We start from the raw sequence: 21316 nt of genomic DNA, 5'->3' as shown, positions 1-21316 counted from the left end.
TTTATTTGACAGTATAAAGGATATCAAAATTATAAATACAGCTGTAAGTAAAAGTGGACAGTAACTGAACTCCACTAAAATAAATCATTTATGTATTTAAATTGAATCAGTTACATGATTTGGTGAAATTATATGTGATTATGTGATACAGCTCATTTGCACTGAATATTATAAGGTGTTAAAAATAGTTTTTGTCAATCTGTCTGTTACTTCACCATTTTCCACAATTTTCTTCTATTTCTTCCTAATGATACTGACTTCTTACATAACGAAAGACAAGTTATCACTCTTCATATACATGAGCTGACTCCATGCAGGCTTTGCATCAAACCCATAACCTCCCTGGTCTGTGTAGCTTGGTACTGGACTAGGTTGGGAATTCATCTGCTGAATCTGAGGCAACTCATTTGAGTGTCCTGATGATACATGGGAGGCCATTACGCCAGTTTGGCACTCCATGCAACTCGAAATCATGTAAATATATGGGACATCATTTGGCCAAGGAGGCGTGTGCACAGGGTCGATAAGATTCCACCCCCTACCCCATTGGAATAGATGTTTAAGAGAAGTTTGGATAGGTACATGGATGGTAGGACTTTGAAAGGCTATGGTCCTAGTCCAAGTCAATGGGAGTAGGCAGTTTAAATGGATCAGTGCAGACTAGATGGGCCGAAGGGCCTGTTTCTGTGCTGTGCTTTTCTATGACTATCAGGTGATTTTGGGAATATAAATACTGAAAGTAAACAGTTTATACAGAGACTGAAAACCCATCTAAACAACATAATTACAAACTGATTCCATTTACATCTTTGAAGTATTAATCAACTGTCATCTTACTTTCTCAACAGTCATATTTACCCCTCACACCACAACCATCAATGTTTCTCCTGTGATCTTTATGGAATTCAATGATAGGAGATCACGGACTAAAGGACTTTGTACATGCCAGGACATCACAGTCTGGGAGCCAAGCACAATTTGACAATGGACCACCTGGTAAGCCTACATTTGCATGAGTTTTTACACAAGTTAGAATTTCCATCTCAGGGAGTCTTCGTAACTGCAAAATATGTTCTTGTTTTGGATTATAAATAGCTTTCTGAAAATTTTTCCTGTAGTTTGCACTGCCTCAAAACAAAAGTTAGTGTTCCACCACATGTATTCCTATTTTACAGTAGGTGTGATGATCTAGCCTCTCACCCATCAACGTCCAACCTTAAGGCCACTCAGGCCATCAAGACAGTCTTTGTCTTGGCAAAAAAGCAATAGAACTTCACCTGGTGTACAAGTTCATTAATAAAGAAATGCATAGTTAGCACTTAATGAAACTTGTTCATATAGTTTCCCAGATGCTGACGTTATTAAGTTGCAGTTAAAATAATTTGTATTCCTGGAGCCATGGTGGATGTAGATTTGGACTGGATTGGGATGTTACCTTTTTTTATCTAAGGTCTCACACATTCAATGGGGTCATCAGAATCCGGAAAAAGGTTGCAGTTAAAAGGCCATATTATGCCCAAAGACTCCAGTGAGTGCTGACATTGTTTTTCAGCAGACAGGCAGAGAGACTGGCAAGGTGGTACGACACCACCATCCCATGTGCATTTGGGCACAAAGATGCTACAAGTCAGCAGGCGAAGCTTCTCATAGCAAACCAAGCCCATCAGGAGCTGTTAAAATAAGAGAGTGGGCCGTTAGTGTTGAGACTGCCAAGTTACAAATGGTCAGAGCAGATCAGAGTCATTAGAACTGGATCTTGTCTGAAGGAATCAAAACCAAACCATCCAGCAGGAAGATGACAAGAATGTGAAGCCAAGAAGCACAAATAAACTGCATAAAACAGTGAATTTGCAACATCATTTGCCCCACTGAAAGAATCTGGATAAGTATCTAGGTGGGAACAAGACCTTACCACCTTAGCAAATCCTCAGAGTCACTCAGAATAATCTTGCTTCACTGTTTGAAATCATTACTGCCCAAGGTTACAGAGCTCCCATTTTCCACTTGATTCTGTAACCTACAAGCCAAGATTAACCCTCCTAACTAACATTTGATACATCAAATAATACACCAAGGAAGACTGAAATCATTGCGGAGGGTGAGTGGATATTCAGTGCTGTAACAAGCTTTGCTTGTTGCTGCCGGAGAAAGGTATCTGCACGTGGTGGCCTCTCGCTCTCCCTCACTTGCTGACCCCGAGGGAAGGTCCTTGCATTGAGTGATCACTCTCTCCTGTGAAGCTGTCGGCGGATGGTGCCAGTGCAAGGTTTAATCAACGCGGTTGTGGATTGTGGACCGAGTGAACGAGTAGTCTTTGGGGTACTACAAGTCTGTGTCCTCATTGATGCTTTGCACGCTTGAGTGCTCAGTGGGGGGTGCTGATGCTTTTTTGCTGGTGAGGGAGGGGGAGGGTCATTGCTTTGTTGCTTATGCGTGGGAGGGGAGAGCTGGGGGGTGCTTTGGGGTTCTAACGTTTAAATGCCATTCATTCTTTGGGGCACTCCTCTGTTTTCACGGTTGGTTGTGAAGAAAAAGAATTTCAGGGTGTTTACTGTATACATTTCTCTGACATTAAATGTACCCTTGAAATCTTTAAAATTTACATTTATGATGTGTTCTAGTTTCTGGTCACTCCTTTGTTGCTACTTTTTAAAAATTTGGGTGATTTTGAATTAGTGTGGCCTACAGATAATGAGCACCAAGCTGAACTGAAATACGCCCTGTGTTTTTGTTTTTTTTGTTGCCATTAGCGCGATTTGTTTTTTTTTTAAAAACACATAGGGTAGTGGGTGTTTTTTTTTCTTTGAATGGGTTCCATGGTTCTTTGTTTCATGGCTGGCTATGGGAAAATTGAATCTCAGGGTGGTATACTGCATACTAACTTTGAATCCCATCTACTCTACAAACTTTTTCTTAACCTGACTCACATCTCTTATTCTGTTTTTTCCAAATGAAGAGATGAAGCAATATACCTGAAACTCTCAGTCCCCCAGGCCAGCAAGGACAGCAGCACCCGAGGGAATAACTTTAGAGATGTGAAAATGGAGGTGTCTCTGAATAGCAAGGTGTGCTTGTACCGATTTTCCTGACATTGCATCCATGGCAGGCAAGATTGAATACTTCATCCACATTTCATATTGTCCTCAGGGTAAGCCAGTGTAACATTTCATTATGTCCCTAGGCATTTGAAAGACAGACTCTCCTACAACTCCTTGCTGATGATGTGATGTTACTTTGAGGTATTTCCTAACTTATTTCTTCTCCCTGCATAAAGGGAGCACCCTGGCATTTCAATTTCCCCTGCAAAGACCCATTACCCTTTAACACACAGACAATTCTAATACACATTTTTGTTTCTCTTCAGTGTGCTGGGAGCTAAAATTATTAATACAGCATTACTGTTCTAGGTCAAGCTCAAAGTCAACTAACTCAGTGCACTTCAGAGGTTAAGAAAAAGTTGAAGAACTAACAGCTGTGCATTTTGACACTAATGGGTAGACTAGAGGACCATTATTTTATATTGAAAATTCTGCTCTGCACACATTGTCACATCAGCAGGTACAGTAGGGATAGCTGTTATTTTTCTTACCTTGTAGTCCTTCAGGGTAGAAATAGCACTTCTCTGATCTGGAATTCCAAGCCAGATATTGGGGAATGAAGTTTCATTATAACTCAGTCCGTGGCACATCTCCACCTCAATCTTCTCACAGGCAGGTTCTGGAACAGATAAGAAAAATATTTATGGTTGGCTTGGGGAAAAAAAAAATCACATTTTGATGTTATGAGATAGCTGCATAAATTTCTGTGACCACCTTCCTCCTGAGCACCTCTACACTGCTGAGAATGACTATTGATGAGAGGATGTCAGGTTGACTGAGGTCTCCATACTTGGATTACTAGGCTATCAGTGGACAGTTCAACCCCAAAGTATCACCATTACGAATAACCTTATCATGCAAACTGATAAAGACAAGAAGAGCAGCTAGTCTGCATGGGTACAAGAGAATTCAATAGACAATAGGTGCAGAAGTAGACCATTCGGCCCTTCATGCCTGCACCGCCATTCTGAGATCATGGCTGATCATCTACTATCAATACCCGGTTCCTGCCTTGTCCCCATATCCCTTGATTCCCCTATCCATAAGATACCTATCTAGCTCCTTCTTGAAAGCATCCAGAGAATTGGCCTCCACTACCTTCCGAGGCAGTGCATTCCAGAGCCCCACAACTCTCTGGGAGAAGAAGTTTTTCCTTAACTCTGTCCTAAATGACCTACCCCTTATTCTCAAACCATGCCCTCTGGTACTGGACTCTCCCAGCATCTGGAACATATTTCCTGCCTCTATCTTGTCCAATCCCTTAATAATCTTATATGTTGCAATCAGATCCACTCTCAATCTCCTTAATTCCAGCGTGTACAAGCCCAGTCTCTCTAACCTCTCTGCGTAAGACAGTCCTGACATCCCAGGAATTAACCTCGTGAATCTATGCTGCACTTCCTCTACAGCCAGGATGTCCTTCCTTAACCCTGGAGACCAAAACTGTACACAATACTCCAGGTGTGGTCTCACCAGGTCCCTGTACAAATGCAAGAGGATTTCCTTGCTCTTGTACTCAATTCCCTTTGTAATAAAGGCCAACATTCCATTAGCCTTCTTCACTGCCTGCTGCACTTGCTCATTCACCTTCAGTGACTGATGAACAAGGACTCCGAGATCTCTTTGTATTACTCCCTTACCTTACCTAATTCCTGGGATGATGTTGAGCCATTCAGCTAAAATTCACCTTTGAGTTGGAGGCAGTGGCAAAGGGAAATCGGGGCAAATGAGTGAAAAATGTCTAAACTTCTAGGTACAAAGAAATAAATAATAAGGTTCTCAATATAGTTTGAAAATAGAAATTCTAAAAAAGATACTTGAAGCCCTATAAAAGCCTGATGTTAACCTCTAGTGACCAACATTTCCAGTTTGCTCTCTGTCCTGGTGGCACTTTGAGGCACCCACACACAAGCTGTTCCAAAACAGAAGCACCATGTCAAATTTAATTGATTTATAGCCAACATCTGCATCCAACAGTCAAGTTGGAGATATTGAATGGTGTTGGGAAGCAGGATTCTGATACTCTTCTTTCACTATATGCAGGGGTTAATTGCAACTCCAGTGGATCTACAGTACTGTGCAAAATCTAAGGCACATATATATATAAGCTCAGGTGCCTAAGACCTCTGCACAGTATTGTATCTGTCAACATGGATAGAGAGCGAGTTTGTAAATCTGGTGGGAGCAAAGGATGCTGGGAATAGTGAGGGTGGAGCGTCGCAGGTAGGGTGTGGGACAGGTGGCAGGAAAGGAGTGCCAAGGTGGGGGGGGGTGCTGAGGCACCAAGGTCATTTGATTCTAGACAATTGGTTTAGTGATCATGACAGAATGTCTCTCTGGCGCTTCCCGCTCCCTCCCCTCTCCCTTCCCCTTTTCCCAACCACGATTCCCCTTCCCACTCTCAGTCCACAATGGAGACTCGTATCAGAAACAGGTTTATCATCACTCACATATGTCATGAAATTTGTTTTTCCTAGTGCAGCAGTTCAGTGCTATACATAAAATTACTATACCCAAGACTGTACTACTGACCAAGAGGAGTTCAGGTAACTCAGAGCAGACTAGCAATTGATAAATGGTCCAGGAATTACATCACCAACAACTTACAAACTGAGAAAAATGTATTATTTTTAATCTTTAGTCACTGGGTTTGATTGAAAGCTCACCTACTGAGATATGAATTACACTTTCTCTGGTTTATTAGTAGCCTTAGTCCATTGAGGAGCACCAAAAAAAAACTGCTGGAAGAGCCTGGCAGCTTCAGCAGAATGCATGGAAGCAAAGTAATGGTTGATATTCTACACAGAGAATCTCGGCTTAAACAGCAACCATTTCTCTGCCTCAGCAGATGCTACTTGACCCACTGAGTTCATCGAACAGTTTGTCTTTCTGGCTCCAGATTCCAGCAACTGCAGTCATTTGCATCTCCCGAGTATGAGTTAACTAAATAAACAAGTTAATTTATCCACATATTTAGCTTGTAAAATAAACTTATAAACAAAGAGACAGAACATTGACTCATGGCAATGTGGTAGGTGTAGTATCATGGGAGGAACCAGAAACTATGATATCCACTCAGTATCTAACCTAGTTCCAACACATTGATACAATCACAAAGAAGGCATGCTAGGGGCTTGTGCTTCGTTAGGAGTTTGAAGAGATTTGGTACATAACCATAGACACCATAGTAAATTTCTACAAACGTCAGTGGACACAGCATCACTGCCCAGTATGGAGGCTCCAATATGTGGGACTGAAAGAGGCTGCAGAGGGTCATAGACTTGATCAGGAAGTGGGAGGAAACCAGAAGAAACCATGCGGGCATAAGGAAAACAAGCAAACTTCAAACAGAAAGCACTGGACATCAGGATCAAATCTAGTTGCTGAAACTTTGAGACAGTGCCTCCTTTATGCAAATTGATTGAGACTGACTCTATGATAGTTGATAATTCTAACTGGTGTTAGGAATGCAAATATGAACGACATGGATCTTGGTCTTGTCCAGAATTACTAAGTTGATTGGGCAGTTGTGTGTCCTAATACCATTTAAGATCCTCACACGCACATACCATAAGGAAGATGTGTGACATCAGTGCAGTTCATTTCATCACTCCCATCCGAGCAGTCACTCCAGCCATCACACACCCACTGCATCGCTTCACACTGCCCGTTTATACAGCTGAACTCATGAGGACTACACGTCACTGAGAAAAAAAATAACAAAAAAGAATGGCATTACAAAGAAAGCATGGCAGCGACTCTACTTCCTTAGAAGTCTGCAAAGATTCGGCATGTCATCTAAAACTTTCACAAACCTCTGTTGATGTGTGGTGAAGAGTATATTGACTGGATGCATCATGGCCTGATATGGAAACACCATGTGCTTGAATGGTAAATCCTACAAAAAAGTAATGGATACAGCCCGGTCCATCATGTGTAAAGCCCTCCCCACCATTGAGCACATTGACACAGAGCACTGTTGCAGGAAAGCAGCATCCATTATCATGGTGGACCCCCACCATCCAGGCCATGCTCTCCTCTTGCTGCTACCATCAGGAAGGTGGTACTGGAGCTTCGGGAGCTGCACCACCAGGTTCAGGAACAGGTATTACCCCTCAACCATCAGGTTCTTGAACCAAAGGGGATAACTTCACTTCCCCATCACCGAACTGTTCCAACTACCTATGGTCTCACTTTCAAGGGCTCATCATCTCAAGTTCTCGATTTATTGCTTAATTTTTTTTCTTTTGTATTTGCAGTTTGTTGTCTTTTGCTCATTGGTTGTTTGCCCACCCTGTTGGGTGCGGTCTTTCATTGATTCTATTGTGTTTCTTGGATTTACTGTGAATACCTGCAAGAAAATGAATCTCAGGGTTGTATATGGTGATCTACATGTAGCTTGATAACAAATTTACTTTGAACTTTTGATCAGACCCTCACAGCTTCTAGGCAGAATATATACAACTTGATTTGCTCCCAAGTAACATAAAATGTGAATGGAAAATCCTGGCATCAATAAGAATGTTGTATTCTGAGTCAAGCCAAGTAATAATAAATTACTGACATAAATGATTCAAAAGTAAAAGGACTAGAAATACACATTTTGTATTTCTGTTCCTCCAGCTCCTTGAACTTTGAAGCCTTTGTCATGTCATCCTCTGGCTTTAATATCCAAGCTGTCAGCTGTTTAATTCCTTCTGAAAACATCCAGAATGAAGTCTAGCCCACTGTTGAAAAATGTCCACACTTCAAAAGTACTTTAATGACTGAAAATTTCTAGAATGTCTTGAGATGGTGAAATGAATGGACAAAAAAAAAAGCAGCTTAAAATAAAATCTTTCTCCATTTCTATTTTCCCTCTTTGACTTGCTTTCCTTTATAAAAAAAATGTGAGATATATTGGAGAAGGGGAATTTGTGGAAAACTAGAGGGAAGTCAAAACTTAATAGTATAACAACATGGTAATAGATTCAAAGATCATTTATTATCAAAGTATGTATTCACTTTACTGTACAACCCTGAGATTCATGTTCCCCACAGACAGCCATGAAACAAAGAAAACCATGGAACCCGTTCAAAGGAAAACATCATGCAAACAGGGGAAAAAAAAGCAAAAAAACAGAATATAAATCACCAACCCCAAAGTTATTGAAAGAGTCCGGGCATATTCAATTTAACTCAGTTCAGTTCCATCTAGCGCTGTGTCGTTCATTAACTCAGGCTGCCGATTCAGTCTGCCCCGATCAAAGTCGCACAAGATAGCAATGAGAAAAAAAGTGACCAGAAATCAGAAACACATCACAACGTGATCCAATCCACAAGCTGTGTCGATCAAACTAATGATATTGTAGCCAGGTGGAACAGAGGATTGTGCCTGTTATTTCTTGCAGGAGAGAAAATAGTGTGGGACCTTCCTCCCAGGTGACCTTAAAAGCGTGCCCCCACACATGCTTGGGCCAGGGGAGGCAAATGGCAGTATTGCTGATTCTTTTGCTCGATTTATTTTAGTGTACCTGTGTGAGGCATGAACTCCTTTAGAATATTGCAGGACTGTATTGGTCTTTGAGTCACTACTTTAACCTTTTATTTAGCTAATTTTCCTTAGCTTGAGCTTGTGACATTTGTATGGTTAGTTTTAAGTTTCATGTAAACTTTAGACACTGATGTGCATTATTATACTGGTGGTGTAACTTTACCTAACACACCTAATTACACTTTACTTGGCCTGATGATAACTCAGGAGCTGCATTTTATATGAAAAATGACTTGCCCCTCTAGGTACAAGGTTTTTAATAAAACTGCTGTTTATTAATAAAATTTGTTATAACTTTAAACTACCTTGTCGGACTCCCTGCCTTAAAGAGGCACAGAACCTGCCTGTAATCCTGCCTCCTTGGTTACAAAATAGGTCATGGGATCAGGCAGGAACTTAACTTCGTAGAATTTCAGCCACGATCTCACTCAGTGGTGTAGCAGGCATACTGGTACAAGGTATTGTGCAACCCACATCTGCAGTCACCTCGGAGGGTGACAGTAAACATTACATATCAGTGTTGCAGTCCTGAGAGAAACTTCGACTTGCAGAGCCAAGTATATCAAAATATTAAATAGAATTAATTAATAAATATTACTGCACAAGGCTTCTTTGAATGCAAGAAAGATGAAGATGAAGCAGTATTTCTTACCCTCACTTCTATTGACAGCCTCGTAGGTGGCAAAGAACCCCACATCGGAGTCTGCACCATCAGCCACAAACAGAACCAACATCTCATGTTGGGGGGATGTCAGAGTTGGAGGGAAGGAGTCCCCACAGTATCTTTAAAAGAAAAGGATCAATTAAACTTGACCTTTTGCTTCCAGTTTTTTTGCCCATTTAGTCTTAAGCAGCTGAGAATTCTTTAACGGTAATGCTTCTCTCCACCTCTATCAACCACTGTCTGTACCTCTCCTTCACCCCCACCATCTCTCCCCACCCCCCCCCCCCCCCCCACCCCACCGACCTACCCAGGGTAAGTTGGTGTTAGGAGACTCTGGGGCTACCCGTGTTTCACTTGTCCTTCTGAGCAACTTTTCAATTTACAAGATATTACTCGGAGGAGAAAGAGAAATAATTCCAACCCCCCCGTCCCCATCCGGGACAGCACATCAACTCATTTGTGGACAATCTGTTCCCCATCTGAACGTGGAGAATTCCTATGAGTGGTCAGTTTAAAACTGGATGCTTGTCACATTGACCTTGCCACACTGATGTCAGCTCTTTGCTCCATGACGGGTCACTACTACACCTCTCAATTGCACCTTTTAGGTCATTTGAACTCATTACCTGCCCATTAGTGTGCTGGGACTACTGCTGGCTTGGTCATGCACCTCCACAAAGTTGGATCGACAGTCGGCAGCAGCCTCCAGGCTGAAGTTGTGAAACAGCAGCTGGACCACATGACCCTGAGGAACTGAGATGTGCCATACACACATCTACACAACGCCAGAACACAAGAATTAATCATTTTATTGCCTGTAGGATTAAACCATTCATTAGGTTGTGTGACAACTCGCACTAGAGGCCATAGGTTAAAGGTGAAGTGAAATATTTAAGGGAACCCTGAGGGAAAACTTCTTCACACAGGGAGTGGTGTAAGTGTGAAACGAGCTGCTGGTGGAAGGGGTGGATGCGGGTTTGATTGCGAAGTTTGGAGAGGTACATAGATGGGAGGGGTATGGAGGGCTGTGGTCTGGGTGCAGCTCAATGGAACCAGGCAGAATAACAGTTCAGCATGGACTAGATGGGCTGAAGGGCCTGTTTCTGTGCTGTAGAGCTCTATGACTCTATTCATGAAGAATTGAGGCCATTCCAGTCACCACTTACACTTAGAAAGAGATGTGCCAGACAGTTAGACATTTAATTATATGGAATGTCAAGGCACAGTGGGAAAATATCTTTTTCTTGAAATTAGATTGCATATCATATTCTAGAGTAGCAGCAGTGGTAAAATTTGAAGACTAGTAATGTACAGACAAGTTCAAATTTCACCACAGACTTAGAATTAAGTTTCAGTGATGGTAATAACAAAACTACTGGATTGTAAAAGTCCATCTGGTACACAAATGCCTTTAAGGGAGGAAAACGTTGTAGGAATACGGTTGACTCTTAACTCCTTTTGAACCATCACACTAAAGCGCAAAAGCAGAGTGATCACTTTGCTTGGAGACGGCAATGTTGTTTCCAACCCAGATCTCCTTTCAAAACCTTAATGAACATCTGGAGAAATGTCCCATATTCTAGTCATACATACAGAATTATACCTTGCAGGCAACATTCAAAACTCCTCTATCACAATCTCTTGGTACATCCAGTTTCACCAGCAAGGCAGCCCCCTTAGAGTAAAGTACAGGGAGGAAAGAGCAGCCCTGGGCATTTCAATATTTGCTCCAAGCCAAGTGGAGTTTCACAGTATCAAGGTCAAACACAGGCAAGAAAGCTGCTTTGCAATTGCCAACTTGCTGTCCTCCTTCAGCAGATTTAATCACTGTACTTCTGCTTTGAACAACACCTGAAAGAAGCACTAAAAAACAGCATGGGCATAGAATATACCCCGGGTGGCATACATCAGTGTCCATTACCAAGGCTGGCCCAGTGGCATCGTTACTAACGGTGGCCAAGTCTTGAGAGACAGCTGCCAGACAGGTAGTGAATGAATTGGATTATAGTCACGTGTGCTGAAGTACAGCGAAAAGCTGGTCTTGCATACTGTTCATACAGATCAGATCATTACACAGTATAGTACTAACGAGTGAATCTGCAGGGAACAGCCTGAAGCACGTTGCTGGCTCCGCCGCTATCTCACTACCGCAAGAGATAAAAGACTGAAAGACTCCAGATGCTGGAATCTGAAGAAACAAAAAATGCTGGAGGAACTCCACAGGTCAGGCAACATCTACTGAGTGAAGTGGACAGTCTACGTTCTGGGTTTCGACATTCTAGACTGGATTAAACATATTTGAGCTTGAGCTTCCCATGGCAGATGCATCTATTTATGGGGGATCTAGTAGGAATGCCCACCGCACAGTCCTTGTGGAGATACTCCGAGGCCACCCCCACTTCATATTACATGGCACTGCCCCCATGCTAACTGGGATAGGCTCAGAGCAGGATATCCATGAGTCGCAGTGGAATGGCAGCAACAGCACAGATATATTTCACCTGCCTGGCAAACCTCTCGATCCATCATAGAAATCAAGCCGTGGGATCAGCTCTGGTTCAATGAGGAAAGCCAAGAGACATTCTGGGAGAGGTGCGGCTAATGTACCGAAAAATTAGCTAAAGCAGCAGCACAGGACTCGATGCATGTGAAGTAGCACGCAGTGGGCAGACCCAAGGGATTCCATTGCCTAGATCAGATTAAAGCTTTGCAGTTCCACCATAACTTATGTTGAGAGGAAGGAATATACAGCATTTAACTTCTAAACTAGGACAGTTATTGCCACAATTCAGTGCCGTCGTGTTATCCAAGTTCAGTCTTTATGCTGGGGTAGTTAATTCTTTTTTATATAACAGTACAATTGACATCAATATTTTTGGGATAGGGAGGGAAGAAGCAGTCCATTTCTTCTCTATATTACTCTACAGCATCTCCAGGGATAAAATGTTCCATTACAAACATTGGTTTAGGAATGAAATGACGGTTTAATTGCCATACCTATCATAGTTAAACAGCCTGCAATACTCACAGCACAGACGCACATGGTGACTGGTTCTGCAAACAACTTTGAAACCCTGCCTCTGTAAAAAAGCAATGGCTTCAAAAGCAAAGGGGATGGAAGGAGAAGCAAGATACTTGGGTATGGAGTAAAAAAAAACCAAACACAGTAATTTTATCTTTCCGTTAAGTTATACACCAGAACTTAGCAGTAAGAGAAGCAGCAACTGCACAAATAGTAGACTAAACAGTATGCATTAATCAAACACACATGAACATCTGGAGATCATTTTAGTAGCATACTCTGTATTACAAAGTGTCACTGCTTCTGTCCAACACTTCCTGCCCGTTCCACTGATGCTCAATGGTAAAAAGACAGCTTGTAATACGGGTCACTGTACCCCAGAATCAGTATTCCATCCTGCTTAATCTCAGGCTCTACAATTGGCCTTGAGAATTGGAAAAGAGGTTCATTTTTGGTGTACTGACAATCAAACAGCTTGATAACAGTCAGGGTCACTGTATAGCCAACAGGACAGAATATGTAGTGCTCCTAACTCAGTATCAAAAGATTAGATTTTCAAGTACCATTCTTAAATCTGGCTGACTCACCATGTGGAATATCCAATGTCACAGGGCTGTTTTCAGACTGAATGTTAAACTACTTGCCTATCTGCACCATTATTTCAGGAAGCATGGAAGCGAGTTTTTCCAGTAATACTGTTAAATATTTATCGTTCAAATAATCCAATAATATTTATATGGTCACCACAAAAACAAGACAAATGTTCATCTGGTTTTCACAACAGTGAGATCAAAATCCCGTAATTTGCAGCAAAGCACTTTCAGCAATGTGTGGTTAAGGGCTTGCAGATCTTGTAGCACCATTTGGGATGGTATTGATGAGCTCAAAACATCGAGGCACATGGAGCTTGTGCGAGTGGTGAAAGGAGCTACAAGTCAGAAATACAAAAGATCCTGCAGATGTGGAAATCCTGAAGGACACACACAAACTGCTGGAGGAATTCAGCAGGTCAGGCAGCATCTATGGAGCCAATATTTTGGACCAAGACCCTTCATCAGGACCAGAAAGGAAAGGAGCAGAGACCAGAATAAGGTGGTGTGGAAAGAGGGGAAGGAGTGCAAGTTGGCAGGTAATAGGTGAGACCAGGTTAGGGGGAAGGTGGGTGGGTGGTAATTTCTTTTCCCACTCTGGCTACCCTCTCACCTGCCATTACCCCCCACCCCCCCCCCCACCCCCAGTTTCCCTCCTCATTCCCTTTAATTCATGGTCCACTGTCTTCTATCAGATTTCTTCTTCTTCAGCCCTTTGCATCTTCCACCACCACCCACCCAACTTCTCCCTCACCTGGTCTGGCCTATCACCTGCCAACCTGTACTCATCCCCCTCCCCCTCCACCTTCTTGTTCTGGCCCCCTTCCTTTCCAGTCCTGATGAAGCATCTCAACCAAATTGTTGACTGTTTACTCATTTCCATAGACGCTGCCTGACCTGCTGAGTTCCTCCAGCATTTTGTGTATGGGGCTCAAGATTTCCATCATCTGCAGAATTTTGTGTGTATTATTTATAATCCCAAGGGGTTGCTTAAAAGGAAAGGGGCTTGTTGATAACTTAAGGTGAAGAATCTGTCGGTGGATGGTTACATACCAGTCTGTGTGGATACTGCTCAGGGTGTTTGAGAGTGGCGAGAGATCCTTCCAGAGTGGTCAGAACCCCTCCACAATCTAAACAAAACAATGGGTTAGAAGGAATAAATGACTAATTTATTAAACTCAAAATCTCTGGTCAGGGGTTTATGAACTGAGAAATTCTATTAAATAGGAAATGCACAACACAGTAGATACAGGTCCTCCCCAGTTTACAAAGGCCTAACAGGTACATTTCAAACACGCAAGTGAGTGTTTGGGAACGTGGAATGGATTAATCAGCTCCAGGCATCTTCTCATGGTGAGAATTTGGTCCGTGGCTGCATTTCTGACTTGTGACCTGTTTGGGTTATGAATAGTTTCCAGGAGCAAACCCTGCCGTAACCTGGGGTGGACTTCAAAATGAAAATGAAAAAGTTGCTGTCTTTAGACTTTCAATTTCTGCCCCATTTTGTTCTACTGGCAGATTTTTAATTTCGTCTGCCTTGGAGCAGCCTCATATGTTAACAAAAATTCTCCTCTCAGTCTGCCATTCCCATTCCCTTCCTTATTATCCCTACCAAAATTGACAGGTACCAACGTGGAGCTTCATCTTTAAAAACACACGTGTAGGGATTGTGTACCCCCACCTGTCCTCATCCATTCATTAGGAACAAAATCAGCAAGACAGAGGTTGTGGGGAGAATAAGGGTGTGGCCCGGCATGAGGTACACCAGTGGAAAGAATCCCTTTCTCTTCCTTCATAATGTGGGATCCAACTATGCTCATTGTGAATAAAGTATAACTCTGTAGTAGCACATACATCACGATCTAACTATATACAACTACACCATATGCTGAGTATACATTGTCTCTGGAGAATCATACACCAAGTAGTCCTTTAATATATAATTATTTATGGAGTAACACAGTGTGTACTCATAACACTGAATAAACAATTGTAGTCCTGCCTGTTACGCTGCTGGTGTTTAGGGTAGCAATGAAGGTCCTCCATCTCTATCTGTCCTTGGCCAAATTTTGATCTTGATGGTCTTCAGGGCTTCCTTCATTATGTCAGTAACTTCCTCTCAGTTTTCACTACTGTCAACCATGCAAATCCCAGGTGGAGACTCAGGAATACCCTCGTACTCAGATTAAGGATTCTTCATTACTGTTTCCGTAACAATTTTTTTTTTTGACAATCAGGGATGTGAGCCCTGAGCTGAACCCCCGAACCTGGAAGACTGGTGGACCACTCTTGGTCTGGCCTCTACCCTTTGACCTGTTTGGCATGGGTGACTCTGCCAAGAGTCAAATCACAAGGCCCTGACTCCAGCCAACACAGCTCTCTGGGTCATTGAGGCATGCGAGTCTCCAAGCCCTACGATAAGGTTGTGGTCATCTTGGAGGCAATAAAAAAAAATTGGACAATTATCTATCTCATTTACTCTTACATTGAATGTTATCGTTAATCCTTAATGAATCCAGACTACCTGGAAACAGCTAGCATTCCTCAACCAGTGAGTGAGGAATCCTTAACTTGCTGAAAAAAAAACACATCCAGTTTGTATCTTTCATGATACATTCTGTAGCCAACATTGATCTAATGAAGCTGCAACCAAGCAATTTTTTTTTTGTTTTACGATCAAAATATTTTAGTGGTCGAGAAATTGACATGTTTCTGACATCTACCACATCCTTGGTACCACTTTACATCAGAATAGGTGCAGGAGAAAGGTAGTTACCATGACGCTGAGCACAATTCACCTCATCGCTCTTGTCCAAACAATCGTAAAAATTATTGCAGTTAGAGCTGGCGAAAAGACACCGGCCCCCATCACACAGAAATTCATCCCAGGCACAGCTTTCTGAAAGAGAAAAAGAGATTCAGGATTCAAAGTACGTGTGCAGTATACAAACCTGAGGTACATCTTCCGACACAGCCACGAAACAAAGAGACACCATGGAACACATTCAAAGAAAACATCAGAACACCCAACATGCAAAAGAAGAACAAATTGCGCAAATGGGGAAAAAAATGAGTGAAAAACACAGAATATAAAACATCAACCCACGGTCATTGAAAGTCCAGAAATGTTCAATTCAGTTCAGTTTAATTTAGCGCTGTGTCGTTTCATTGACCGCAGGCCACCCCGATCAAAATTGCACAAACTAGCAATAGAAAAAAGAAACCAGAAACACGTCAGAACATGAACTACAGAGTCCAATCCACAAACTGCATCGATTAGACCCTGCTCAAGACCCAGGACTCTGGCACCATCCGAGTGAGAAGGAGAGCGAGAGACAAGTCAAACGCAAGCAGACGGCACTGAACACCCGCTCGCCTTCCGCTCTCATCCTCATTGATTTCAATCTTGCTCAAAACTTTTATCAGTGAGAAATGGAGCTGATCACGGGCTCACGCCCTGTCTCCTGGCTTCTTGGCCTCCAGGGCGCACACTATGCTTGAAACCTCAACGAACTCCCTCGGAGAAAGCAAAGTGCCAGGTCGCTCAACACACACCAAAGTGGAAATCACTAGTTCCAATAGCAGCAGGATCGTATTTGAAAGTAGTAAAATAAATAGCTTTGTGAATTGTGTGAAGCATGTCACCATCTTCTTCCGATATCCTTTCATAGTATCCTATTGGTAACTCTGTTTTCAGGTCCTAAAACTAGTAAAAGTTAGCTTACTTTATACAGAGTTGCTTAACATTAGTGGCAATAAACACAATGAAAATCTTACTTAAGAATGTAAAAGAACGTACAAAGATATCTAGAGGAAATGTCATGTCTGATTAACTTTGCTGAAATCTTCTAAGAAATTGAACAGCAAATGAAATAGACACAATCTGACAAATTTTCCACCACTCCAACATCATTGGCCACATGCCTCAGACTACACTGCTTGTTTCAGCCTTGAGATGGGACAGTCTTTCAAGGACAGCCTGGTTCTCCACACTTCATAGCGGTTGGTTTCATAGTCACTGTTGTCTGGGCCACTGAGAGATTTTCCAAAGTTCAAAGTAAATTTGTTACCAAAGTACATATATGTCACCATACACAACCTGAGATTCATTTCCTTGCAGGCATTCACAGTAAATACAAAAATAAACACAATAGAATCAACAAAAGGCCAAACAGAAGACAAACAACCAATGTGCAAAAAACAAACTGTGCAGATACAAAAAGAAAACAAATAATAAATAATAATGTGGAATCAAAGACATTCTGTAGCACGAGTCACTTAGGATTACAAAAATATTTTGAAATATGAAAAATATGAGTAAATGTTTGTACTTTAATACATTAAAATACACAGTAAATGACATTTAAAAACAACGAATAACTCTTAATACAAACATTATGGAAACACTGAGTAACAATGACCATAAATAAACAGTGATTCAGACAGTGACCAGACTATGAGTAATCCCAACACTCTGGATAAGCATTTCTGTTGTAAAATAGATTGTAATTGGTTTATTTTTGTCACAAGTATCAAGTTACAGTGAAAAGCTTGACTTGCATATTGTTCATACAGATCAAATCATTACACAGTGCATTGAGTTAGAACAATAACAATGCAGAATGAAGTGTAAAAGCTACCGGAAAAGAGTAGGACAGGGAAACAATGAAGTGCGAGATCATAACGAGGTAGACTGTGAGGCCGAGAGTCCATCTTATTGTACAAGACGTCCATTCAAGAGTCTGATAACAGTGGGATAGAAGCTATCCTTGAGTCTGCTGGTATGGGCTTTCAGGCTTTTCAGATGATATTAACAGTAGCTGGCTGGTCCAAAGACTCAGAGGACAAACATCTTAACCTGAGAGCATATTAATGACGCACACCTCTGCAGGTAGTGCTGGCATATCACAACTCCAGCAAGCCGTGTTCAATTCTGACTTCCAGTGCTGTCTGTGTGGAGTTTGCTTGTTCGCGCTAACTTCAAAAATGATCCCTGCTATAGGCAGGAGTAAAGAATCAGAAGTGTGTTAATGGGCACATGGAAGAGATAAGTTACAGGGAAGTAAGTGGCAGAGAGATTGTTCTGAGGGGCAGCATAGACTCAATGGGCTGGATAGCCTCCTGCATTATAAGAAAACTTGTGGAAGTTCATGCTGTCCATTTGCATTCCACAAGAAGTCCACCTGAGCAGCACAGGAACTAGCCCAGGTATCAGGGTGAAAGGTTGCACAGAAGTCTTAGATGTTAGAAACAGGAATGTGAGTAATGTAATTCCTTTACAGGTCAGAAGTTCCAGATTAATATACTTTGGATTTCAAAAGTTCTCTGGTGAGTAGAATCATAACTAGCATAAGGAGACTTTGGATAAGTAGCAGAATAAAAAGATAGTTGACCATAGAAGACAAAGAACAAAGGTTAAAGGTTCTCACAAAGAATGGTAAATAGTGGGAAATAATATTTTGCAAGGATTGGTTTCAGGACCACTTATTTTTCATTAGCAGAATAATTAACAAAATTAACTTTTATATAGATAAGAGTACATTTTTTGGGAGAAAAATTGTAAATGGAAGAGAGGAATAGATGGATGTAACATCTATGTAGCACCTGTAACAAAATATTTAGTCATTAAAAAGAATTAAACCACAGGGGTCCATTTCTAGAAAGACGGAAGTAAGAACTTGAAGTGTAGAAATATGGTTAGATTACATCTGAAATGCAAAGACCATTTATGCTCTTTGTATTATTTAAAGTAACATTGTAGCAAAGCAGAATGATAACCTATTTATGAAAGACTGCAGAGATTCAAACTCATTGCACAGGGCCTTGCATGACTATCACTACCCAATCCAATATGAACTTCAAGACAACTTCTTTGTCCCAAGGAGATGTTAGAACTTGCTACTGCAAGGGGCAGCCGAGGTGAAAAAAAAACACAGAACCTGTGAGAAAGCTAGAGAAGTGCAAAAGGAATTGAATACTGTATGTTGATAGGGTTAGCTGACGAGACACAGAAAAAGATTCAGAACACAAATCGTGTCAGTAATGAGCAAGTTTCTCCTGAAGAGTGGTAGGACCTATCCCACAGAATCACATCTGCCAAACTACAAAGATTGCAATAATTCATCAGAACTACCAGAACCTTTGCCATGACTTAACACTGGTGGGTGATGGTCAGTTCTCAGGAGGGACAGTCAGTGGAAGCGTAATAGTCTTCGGACTTTTCTGACTCTATATCCACTAAGAAAAATGCACGTTTCATGGTAATCTTCTCACTGACTACTCCCCAGGAGATCATCATCACTGTCAAGGTCAAGAATGGTGGACTGGAGATTCTCCCAAAAATATTGCTTACTATGGACACAATGACTATCCCAAATTTATGAAGTGAATAACAAACTCTTTTGATTGAAACACCACATTGCAAAATGGGATGTAGTCTCAAGCACAAGGTATTCTGCAGATGCTGGAAATCCAGGGCAACATACACAAAATGCTGGAGGAACTCTGCAGACCAGGCAGCATCCATGGAAATGCAGAAACAGTTGATGTTTTGGGCCAAGACCCTTCATCAGGACTGGAAAGGAAGGGGATAGAAGCCTAAATAAGGCGGAGGAGGGGAAGGAGCGAAAGCTAGAAGATGACAGGTGAAGCTAAGTGGGTGAGTGCGAGGGGGAATGAAGTAAGAAGCTAGGAGGCGATAGGTGGAAAAGATAAAGAGCTGAAGAAGAAGGAATCTGATAGGAGAGGAGAGTGGACCATCAGAGAACGGGCGCCAAGGGAAGGTGATAGGCAAGTGAGAAGAGGTAAGAGTGGGACCAGAGTGTGGAATGGAGGAAGAGGGGAGGGGAAGGAGGAAAATTACCAGAAGTTAGAGAAATTGATGTTCATGCCATTATTGGAGTGTGAGGCATTGCTCCTCTAAGCTGAGAGTGGCCTCACCATGACGGTATAGGAGATCACGGACCAACATGTCAGAATGGGAATGTGGATTGGGACTAAAATGGGTGGCCACTAGGAAACCCTGCTTTTTATGAATGGAGTGAAGGTGCTCGACAATGTGGTCCTCCAATCATCTGGGGTCCATTCAGAACCCCCAAAACAGCCCTTCCACTTGACCTGTGAATCTGTTGGGGTCATTTACTGTATTCGGTACTCCCAATGCAGCCTCCTCTACACTGATGAAACCCGACATAGATTGGGGGACTGTTTCTATGAAAAGTGTGAAAAATAGAGGGTTATGGTCTGTGTAGGAGGGAAGGGTTATATGGTGGAGTAGGTTATACAAGTTGGCACTATGTCATGGGCTCTAGGGCCAATATTGTTCTATGTTTTACTGTGACCCAAATAGGTGCCTCTGTCTCCTCACAACTGGTAGCTAACTATATGCTTAAGTTGCATGCAATTCATGTGCAGACTGCCTGAGATATCTCTACCAGTTTCTAAAGGTCCACAGTGCCTAGCATGAGCACCACTGGCACAGAACTATCACCAAGTGTCTAGGAACTTTTCCATTTGCAATGACTTGGTACAGCCTGAGTCCCCAATGCCAGGGAGCTCTAAGGTAAATCTGGAAATCTCCCACCTCAACTTCAATTAAAATTACAAAAATGAGTTAATCTGTCTGGGTTATGACAAAAGTAATTTCTCCTGAGGACGTAAACACAAGGAAACCTGCAGTTGCTGGAAATTCAAGCAACACACACAAAATGCCGGTGGAATACAGCAGGCCAGGTAGCATCTATAGGGAGAAGCACAGTCGACGTTTTGGGCCGAGACCCTTCGTCTAGTCCTGACTGTACTTCTCCCTATAGTTGCTGCCTGGCCTGCTGCATTCCACCAGCATTTCAATGTGTTGTTCTCCTGAGGACTTTCAGACTGTGCGGCTGTTTATCATTCCTCCGACAATCTCCAAGCCACTTTCGATCTACTTTAATTAGTGACACTCAAAATGATTTGATTTCCAACGTGCTGTTAAATATTTCAATCCTAAATTAACAAAAATGTGTAAACTCTTGAAAAATCACTCAGTAAGTCATCACAGGACTGGTTTTTACTGGTGCATAGAGATGATATGTGATGAACTGATAATCAGCCTGGCTCTTTATCCCCAACTGTGAAGCTTAGGCATTGTGGGAATGTGCAGACTGTGCTTATTAAAACCACATGGAAAAACTAAGAAATACCAAGACTTTAACCAGGATTTTAACCCAATGACTTACCACAAGCTCACTGAAATCAAAACAAAGGCAACTCCATCTTAATTATCATTTCTTGCCGACTACATTTCCTATACCAAAAGCATTTACGTTTCAAAAACATGCTTCAATAGATGAAAAATACTTGGATTCTTACCAAGGATCACAAAAAGCATCATAAAAAAAATGAAAGGTTTCCTTTGTTTTTAAGTGC

The 21316-nt window shown here is 41.9% G+C and overlaps 1 protein-coding gene across 2 annotated transcripts in view; it reads right to left on the bottom strand.

Annotated features, from left to right (window-relative positions):
• Positions 1–994: 994 nt before the first annotated feature.
• Positions 995–21316, bottom strand: part of mfrp (membrane frizzled-related protein) — a 43448-nt gene continuing 23126 nt past the window's right edge. For both annotated transcript variants that reach the window (XM_073029864.1, XM_073029865.1), the window contains exons 8-14: positions 15684–15806; positions 13961–14037; positions 9922–10070; positions 9284–9414; positions 6668–6802; positions 3590–3717; positions 995–1670 (exon numbers count right to left, since the gene is read on the bottom strand). In XM_073029864.1, coding sequence (XP_072885965.1) covers positions 1446–1670; positions 3590–3717; positions 6668–6802; positions 9284–9414; positions 9922–10070; positions 13961–14037; positions 15684–15806 — 968 coding nt within the window. In that variant the 3' untranslated portion in view covers positions 995–1445. The remainder of the gene's footprint in view (positions 1671–3589; positions 3718–6667; positions 6803–9283; positions 9415–9921; positions 10071–13960; positions 14038–15683; positions 15807–21316) is intronic.

The sequence above is a fragment of the Hemitrygon akajei genome, chromosome 26 (genome assembly GCF_048418815.1).
Source record: "Hemitrygon akajei chromosome 26, sHemAka1.3, whole genome shotgun sequence".
Taxonomy (NCBI): domain Eukaryota; kingdom Metazoa; phylum Chordata; class Chondrichthyes; order Myliobatiformes; family Dasyatidae; genus Hemitrygon; species Hemitrygon akajei.
This window is presented reverse-complemented; position numbering and strand designations above follow the sequence as displayed.